Source organism: Triticum dicoccoides, chromosome 4A (genome assembly GCF_002162155.2).
Source record: "Triticum dicoccoides isolate Atlit2015 ecotype Zavitan chromosome 4A, WEW_v2.0, whole genome shotgun sequence".
In the NCBI taxonomy this organism is placed as follows: Eukaryota; Viridiplantae; Streptophyta; class Magnoliopsida; order Poales; family Poaceae; genus Triticum; species Triticum dicoccoides.
The window spans coordinates 336,428,107-336,436,188 of record NC_041386.1 but is presented as its reverse complement, the minus strand read 5'-3'; the positions used below and the strand labels follow the sequence as shown (position 1 = coordinate 336,436,188).

The window sequence follows — 8,082 nt, the reverse complement described above, 5'->3', positions numbered from 1 at the left end:
GAACGAAGCGGAGAGGGTGAAGTTTGGTCTCTGATACCAGATGTTAGGGACGAACTAGTATTTCATATAGCTTGGTAGCAATCTCTCGTACAACTCAATTGCAGTGTCGATTACAGAGGAATTGCAAGAGTGGCGGCTAGGGTTCCTAGCAAGGAAGGTGAAAGAGGTAGGTGGCCGTCGGGTCGTTCGCTTGATCCACTGGATGCTTTGCGCTCTGGCGGTTGAGGATTAAGTAGTCCTTGCCTGGGCTCGGGCTGCTGCCACCCACTCCGGGCCCCATCACTTGCGGGTTGGCCACGCGTGCACGCTTGGACCGTGCACCGTGGGCTTGGTTCGCTTCTGCCGGCGGGCTCTTTGGGTCAGCGATGCTGACACTCGGGCTGAGCTGATGACCGTCGAGGCGGCCGGGGCAGTATTGCAGCGGCGAGGCGGCTGGGGTGGCATCATAATGGGGCGAAGGGGTGCAACGGAAAGGTTACATGGCCAGGCGGCCAGGTGGCGGGCTGAGTGGAGACGGGTAGTGGGGTGGCAGGGCGAGGAGCGGCGGACCGGGCGAGGCACGGCGGGAAGGCAGGCGCAGTGGACAACCTGATTCGCGACAACGGGCCGGGCGGGTGGCAAGGTCAATGGCTCGGCGGGATGGGAGGTGGAGTCCATCGGGACGATTTTTGACCCAACTCCTCCCTAAATCTGGAAATTTTACAGAACAGGGGAGTTAGGGATAGATCGAGCAGAGCAACCACTGGCCGCGGAAACTGAAGGAAAAGGAACCCCCCAGGGTCCGACAGACCCGTGACCGTGCCCACCCAAAACCCCTGACGCGCATAACCCCCATTCCGCCCAAATGCCCGGCCGCTCGCCGGCGCCCACCGGCCGCCGCCGGCGCCGCAGCCGAGGCTGGAGCACTCCGTCTAAGGCCTCCCGTCGCCCACAGTCCCCTCCCCCTTCCTCCGCGCCGCCCCTTGCCCAGCAGCCGCCCCTGCCCCCTGGCACCGAGGTCGAGGTCCGCGTCGACGACGACGGCTTCCACGGCTCCTGGTTCGAGGCCAAAGTCGACAGCTTCCTCCCTGCACGCGGCCGCGGCTCCCGGGCCCGCTACACCGTCACCTACTCCCATCTCCTCTCCGACGACTCCGGCGGTACCCTCGTCGAACCCTTCGCTCCCTCCCACATCCGCCCTCGCCCCCCTCCTCCCTCCAACCCGGAGCCTCTCTGCCTCCACGACATCGTCGAGGCCTTCCACAACGACGGATGGTGGTCCGGAATCCTTCTCGCCACTGACCCCCTCACCGCCGCCTTCCCCATCACCCGCGAGGTCATAACCTTCCAGGATCCCCACCACGTCCGCCCTCGCCGCGACTACGTCGACGGCCAGTGGCTCCCGTCCAAGGTCGCCATTTCTGTCCAGCCCAAGCGGGCGGTTAGGGTTTACGCCGTTGGGGACAAGGTGGAGGTGGTGAGGGACCGGGACTTGTATGGCTACTCGTGGTTCCCCGCCACCGTGGCCAAGGTCATTGATAGGCTGAGTTACCTCGTGGAGTACTCCGATCTGGAGGAAGAGGTGGGTGGGGGGAAGGCCATGGAGTACCTGCATTGCCTCTTCATCAGACCAGACGTGGAGCACTCTCCGCGGGAGAGCGAGTTCCGCCTCGGTCCTGGTGCCGCAGTGGAGGTGTACTGTGACGGCGCTTGGTCACCAGGGGTGGTGCAAAGGGCTGTTGGCGAGGGTGAGTACGAGGTTAGCATTGACGGAAAGGAGGGAGAGCTGTTGCTGAAGAAGGTGCCAGAGTTGCTCAAGCCTCAATACAAGTGGAATGGCAAGCATTGGAGGATTGTAAGTCCTAAGGTAATATTTGCGAAATCCACCTCCTACCGGTGCATGCTAGTTCACAGTTTCAGTACTTTGATGTTATAGTTTTTGTTTCTGGATTGTGTACACCTGCAAATTTTGCTGCTTTCGGCCATGAATCGATCAGGGTGATTTGTTTTTGTCTCGTATCCGATTTGATTAAAGTTAGATGATACATCTTTGGGAGTTACTCCCTCCGTCCCAAAATGTAAGATCCCTTTTTACACTATCATAGTGTCAAAAATGATCTTATATTTTGGGACGGAGGGAGTATTTGTTTATTCTTATAAATATTATTTCGAAATTTAATGTATTATCCTTTTCCCACAACCCGCTAGCCATGCATTCTTAAAACATGTTGCTTCTGAGTTCCGACGCCAAGAGTTTGATAGTCTGAGGTTCTGAATTACTTTCTTGAAGAACTATGAACTAATATGAAGATTTTCTTGCATAATCGACTTTGATTTTTTGCGTCATAATTAAACTTTAGATGTTATGTCTTGTTGTATTGCCCACAATGTTGGACTACCGATGGTGTCACTAAAGATATTGACATGCTCTTCAAAATACATGCAAGAATAATATGTGCTTTCAGCCATTCTTCGTGTTTCCATCATTTCATTTGACATTATCAAATCTGAAGCTGTAAATGCTGGTGTGGAGCTAGTATCTAGCTTCTCTTGAACCATATCCAGCTTCCATTTTTTCTCATAACAATATCAATCTTGTAGACTTCAACTTTGTTCATTACAATTAGTCTGATTGTATGCCATGTATTCTGCATCCCTTCTTTACCTCAGTGCTCTTGATCATTTTCGAAAGGTGCTAGTTTCATGTTGAAGTCTTACATATAGATACATAGTAGGGAAATTGCAAGATGGCTTTTGTTGACAGGTTACATCATACAATTTGTGGAACACTTCAGTTCCAGTGGAAGTATCTAACTACTTTCCCAGTTTTCTGTTATACACTGAAAAATTAGGAGGTGTTTGGATGTTTTGTTGGGTTAAATGTGGGATGGAGTGTCTTCTGTCCTGTATGATTTGCATGGTGGCATTGAACCATGACACAATAAAGGCTGAAGTTTGGCTGTGGTGAAGTGTCATCATCCTGCTGATTTATCTCTGCACATGTTACTTATTTACTTGTGTTGTTTGCTTTGGAAGACTGCATATGAGAAGGTAGGACCCCAAATGATTTTGTGTGGAAGGTGTGAGTTGGGTTGGGGTTTCATCCTAAATCTTTGCATTTGGTATCAGACCATCCAAGGGTCAATGTTGTGGACAATTTTCCCCCCATGGAAACCGATTTCGTGGCTGATTCTTTTGCATCTACTGCCCCAACGTCTTATATTTAGGAATGGAGGTAGTAATATATAGGAAAAATAGAAACAGGAAGGCTATGCTACAAATATCTTATAAATTCTCTAAATATTTTTTCCTCCGCAGTTGCATCTGTTGGACTGGTACTGCATGGTAGGTTGAAACAATAGTATTATGAAGTGCATAATACTTGTATAGTCTTATTACTACTAGAAAGTTACACAACTGAGCTCAGTGCATATGACTACATTTGTGATTTTTTAAACATATTTCAATGTTTTACAAATAAAAAAATAATGTATTGTATTGAAGTATGAGCAACAACAACATTTTGTGAAGTAGTCAGTTTGGAATGTAGAAAAGACAAATTTGTGCACACATTGTTGATATGTATGAAAAATATAGATATATTTGTGCCACTGGTGCATATGTCTGTGTGTGCCAAAATACCCGTATTGTACTATGCTCGTTTTCACTACTCCCTCTGTTCCATAATATAGTGCATATAGGTTTTTCAATAGTTAAACAAGTATATGTTTGACCAAGTTTCTAGAATAAACTAGCGAAATCTAGAATACTAAATAAAAAACATATAAAAGTACACTTCATGATGGATCTAATGAGACTAATTTTGTATTGTGGATGTTGATATTTTTTCCCTTAAACTTGGTCAAACATAGCCATTTTTGACTTTTAGAAAACAAAATATGCACTACATTTTGGATGGAGGGAGTATATAATAAGAGGCTGTCTGGCTGGACACTCTCATCGAAACAAGAAACGAACTGTTACATTTTGTCTTATCTTTTTTTTTTTGTTGAGAAGGGGAGCCTTGGCGCAGTGGTAAAGCTGCTGCCTTGTGACCATGAGGTCATGGGTTCAAGTCCTGGAAACAGCCTCTTACAGAAATGTAGGGAAAGGCTGCGTACTATAGACCCAAAGTGGTCGGACCCTTCCCTGGACCCTGCGCAAGCGGGAGCTACATGCACCAGGTTGCCCTTTTTTTTTTTAAAGTTACAATTTATATGATCACTAGGTTAGCCTGTATCATAATGACGCAGAAAGAAGAATCATGCGATTTTAGAATTTCATATTAAACCAGATATTTGTATCTTAGCAATGCATGAAGTATCCTACACGTGCTGTTCCATACAGTTTGGAGATATTTGGAATCTGGATTACCCTTCTGGCCTCCCTCCCCCCGTCTCATGCTCGCTCGCTTCCTGTTGAAGCATGCTTGTCGTTAGCGGCACATGTTTTGCGTTTAATTGGTATCACATTAATCATGAACTATAATGTTTTATTAATTAATAACTTATATGAGAAATCCCTTGACTGATGCTACTTTCTTTTCATGGCTTTTCCCCATCAGGCTGATTCATAATGAAAATTGATGAGGCATGTTGTCTCATGTGGATGCTTGGGTTGAGTCCTATATTACTTTCTTTTTATAAGCCATATGGATTGCTGAGTAATTGCATATCTTGATTTATTCAATCATGCAAGTATCTTGCACTATGCGGTCACATGCGTTAGTTTTATGACTTGAAAACGTTTTCATAACTGTTATTTTGATTATATTTGATATTCTATTTGTTATGCATTTAGCATTGGATATATTTCAATTTGCATGACCCACTCTAGAAATTTCCTTCGTATACAGAGACAAGGTAATAGGCGGCAGTCTGTATCTGGAAAACGTCCAAGCTCAGCTGTTGAGGTGGCATCCAATGATGATGAAAATAGCCATCATACACAATCTCCAGCCACAAAAAGGTCAAGGATAGAACTGCCACGAAAAAAACTTGAAGAGTTAACTGAAGGTTCTGAACATGTGTTGGAGTCTGAGATGGACACTAGTTTATCTGCACTACGCAAGTCACTAGCAAGCAATTTTTCTCCAAAAACCTGTTCTCCGCGATCTAGAAAAAATAACTTTCAAGCGATTTCACGAAGGATAGTGGATTCTTGTACAGCGCCGATGAAGGAGCTTGGGGTTCATCATGCTTCCTCAGAAAATCCAACACCTCAGAACGAATCAAGAGCAGATGGTATTGTGGAAGTTGTTGTTCAAGAAGCCCCGCTTGACATGATGCTTTCAAATGGTCAGCTTAATTCACCTGTCTGTGGAAGAATTGCTGATGAAGCCCATGATATGCTTTTGATTGCAGGATTAAGAAAACAGAAAATGGATTCCTCTTGCATAAATAATGCTGTCCAGAAACCACAGGAAAGCCAGGAAAGCCCGCTTGATGTCCAGCCACTCCAGGTAAAGAAATTTAGTGCCAAGCATAAAGGTGGGGAAAAAGGCGGGGAAACTCACCCTATTCAAGCACTTGAGGGAAACAGTGACACATTTAATAACGTGAGTCGCTGTCATTGTGTTTGTTAGTTAAAGTAACGTTTTACATGCAATGCATTTATAGTTACTGTAAATGTCAAATTTTCTCATCTGCAGATTCAGTTGAAAGGTAACAGCAATAGCTCTTGTAAGGAAATTATTTGTGCTTTGACTGCTTCGACGTGCAATGCCCCTTCACCGCTGGATAAGCAGACGAGAGCACCTGATGCGGTATGTCTTGTTACTGTTTATGTTAAAACTCTTCCTTAATAGTATCCCTGCTCATGTGCATTATCTGTTCTGCCTGTCAATCTGTTTGCAGGTGTCAAGAGGGGCTGATAGTAGCTCAAACACAAAGGTTTTTGCCTCCAAGAAATGTGAGTAATTTGTCTAAACAGTGTCCATCAACTAGATGGTTTATCAAAATCTAAATATTGTTTTGTAATGTGCAGCAGCTGAAAAGAAAGGCTTCAAAGGTTTGTCTAGCCCACATAGCTCAGGGCATGGAACTAGGACTGTCCAGAAGAGAAGTGCAAAGAAAGTGGCAGGGCGACAGAAAGAATGCTTCATGGAAGTATGAACTTTTTTGTCTTGATAAGGTATTTCTATCAGTTTATGGCTTCTTACCTCAGTAAATTTTCAGAGACAAGTGGACAGTAGAGGACCTCATACTCAGCAGCAGCTCAACAGGGAGGAAAAAGTAAACGTAAATGACGGAACAAATCAGGAACTGTTTCCTTTAATACCCCCAGGCTTCAAATCAATCTGTAACGGGCAAGGTATGTGTAAACTACCTGTGGAAGAAATGTGCGTTCATTTTATGTTGAATGTCTCTGAAGTTTATTGATGGCAGGTTTACTACCCCCAGGCTTCAAATCAATCTGTGACGGGCAAGGTATGTGCTGTGTAAACTACCTGTGGTAGAAATATGCATTCATTTTATGTTGAATGTCTCTGAAGTTTAATATGCATTCATTTTATGTTGAATGTCTCTGAAGTTTATTGATGGCAGGTTTACTCGATGGGGAAAAAGTGGATGAGAGACCAAATCAACTACATATTCAGGATGCTGGGAGCTCACAGTGCACCATGGAAAACACTGCATTAAGAAGCTGCTCAGCTGTTGGGACTTCTCTGCACCCACCTTTTCTTTCATGTCAGATCTCTGGTGAGCGTTTTCCGTTCATCAAGACCTCATCCATATGGCATCAAATTGAACCAATGGAAGTGTTTCGGAAGGTACCACAGGAACCCCATTTCCTTCCACTTCAGCAATTTATGCCGGAACTGCGTGAAGGAATGGCTATAGGTCTAATGGTGACATATGCCAGCTTAGTTGAAAGTGTCAAGCGATCATGCATAGAAGATAATATTGAGTTATTTGAAAGAAAGATCAACGCACTTGCCCATTTAGAGGAAAATGGATTTGATGTTAAGTTGCTGCAGCACAGTCTGATGAAATTACTTGAGGCCAAATGGGAGCACACCAAGCATCTTGGACATCTGGACGAGTTGAAAGAATTGGTACCACGGAAGGAGTCTGCCATGTCCCACAAGCATGCATTACTTGTTGAAAAGGAAGGAGCTATATTTCAGCTTGAGCAGAAACTTTTGTGCCTTCGTGGTGAAGCAGAGCAGATTGCAAAGGAGACAAAAGATGAAGATGCAGAGCTCTTGAGGCTGAAAGAGGGAGTTAACATAGCTCAGGAAGCATGTGTTAATGTTGAAGTGCGGTTTCATGACATCCTAGCCGATATGCGTTCGAGACTGCAGCTTTCCGAGTGATACGATATTCAGAAATCATTTCAGTCTCCCAACTTAATTGTTCCCGTAGCTTATGCTCCCGTGTGTTGCACCTTTTATCTAGGATTATCACCAAACTTGGATGAGGGTTCCAATTGTCATTCGACACCTTTTATGCAAGCAGCAGATGTATGGATCTTCAACTCTGTCAAGTTTAGACCCATTTTTCTATGCTAGTTGGACGATATTTATGGCTGTGTAAACTGGTTGTCTCGTGTTGTCATTCATTCCCCGAATCCTGTGATGACTGCTATGCAGTGGGTCAATCTGAAAACATGCTGTTGATTTATACGTATTATCTGATCTGTATTTATTTTTGTATGGTTTGATGCCCGTCAACTTGGCGTGTTTCTGTTAATCATTTAATCAATCAGATCCTGTTAGCACTTGGTAGGAGAGAACGGCATCGCAATGAATTTGCATTGCTGCTGATTGAAGTGCTTATGCTGCATGCGATGAAGAAGCCTATTCAGGTCCACAACTACGTTTTGCCCTTCTTTATAGATCATGGTATATTATAATTTTGCAAATGTTAACCCACATGTGTGGCACAAAGCAATATGATCCAAACTCCTTTATTGCCATTCATTTTGTCACGTTAGAACATATAATATTAGCAGGAATCTTTTTGGTTTTGGCTTAAAAATGTTTATTTCCTAATTAAAAAATACAATTTAAAAATTAAAAATATGTTTTCATCATTAAATCCGTCTCGACGAGATTTTCAAAACTAGATCCCATGTTGATATGTTCTGACGATTTTTTTT

At 44.3% G+C, this 8,082-nt stretch overlaps 1 protein-coding gene across 3 annotated transcripts; it reads left to right on the top strand.

Annotated features, from left to right (window-relative positions):
* The first annotated feature begins 773 nt into the window (after nucleotides 1-773).
* LOC119285886 (DUF724 domain-containing protein 3-like) lies at nucleotides 774-7,636 on the top strand. 3 transcript variants are annotated; one of them, XM_037565209.1, is made up of 9 exons: nucleotides 776-1,846; nucleotides 4,835-5,222; nucleotides 5,343-5,536; nucleotides 5,630-5,743; nucleotides 5,835-5,889; nucleotides 5,965-6,086; nucleotides 6,156-6,291; nucleotides 6,366-6,407; nucleotides 6,525-7,636. In XM_037565209.1, exons 1-9 carry the CDS (start codon nucleotides 845-847, stop codon nucleotides 7,295-7,297), a joined length of 2,826 nt encoding a protein of 941 aa, XP_037421106.1. In that variant the 5' UTR covers nucleotides 776-844; the 3' UTR covers nucleotides 7,298-7,636. The 3 variants fall into 3 exon arrangements, with proteins under 3 accessions (XP_037421104.1, XP_037421103.1, XP_037421106.1); XM_037565207.1 differs by having other exon boundaries at nucleotides 774-1,846; nucleotides 4,835-5,536; nucleotides 5,968-6,086; XM_037565206.1 differs by having other exon boundaries at nucleotides 775-1,846; nucleotides 4,835-5,536.
* The last annotated feature ends 446 nt before the right edge of the window (nucleotides 7,637-8,082 follow it).

Excerpts from the sequence above, each read along its gene's own strand:
- LOC119285886 (XM_037565206.1), top strand. The coding sequence starts at position 845 with ATGCCCGGCCGCTCGCCGGCGCCCACCGGCCGCCGCCGGCGCCGCAGC. Across the intron at positions 5,890-5,964 it reads GGTTTTTGCCTCCAAGAAAT|CAGCTGAAAAGAAAGGCTTC; the intron begins GTGAGTAATTTG and ends TGTAATGTGCAG. Across the intron at positions 6,292-6,365 it reads ATCAATCTGTAACGGGCAAG|GTTTACTACCCCCAGGCTTC; the intron begins GTATGTGTAAAC and ends TATTGATGGCAG.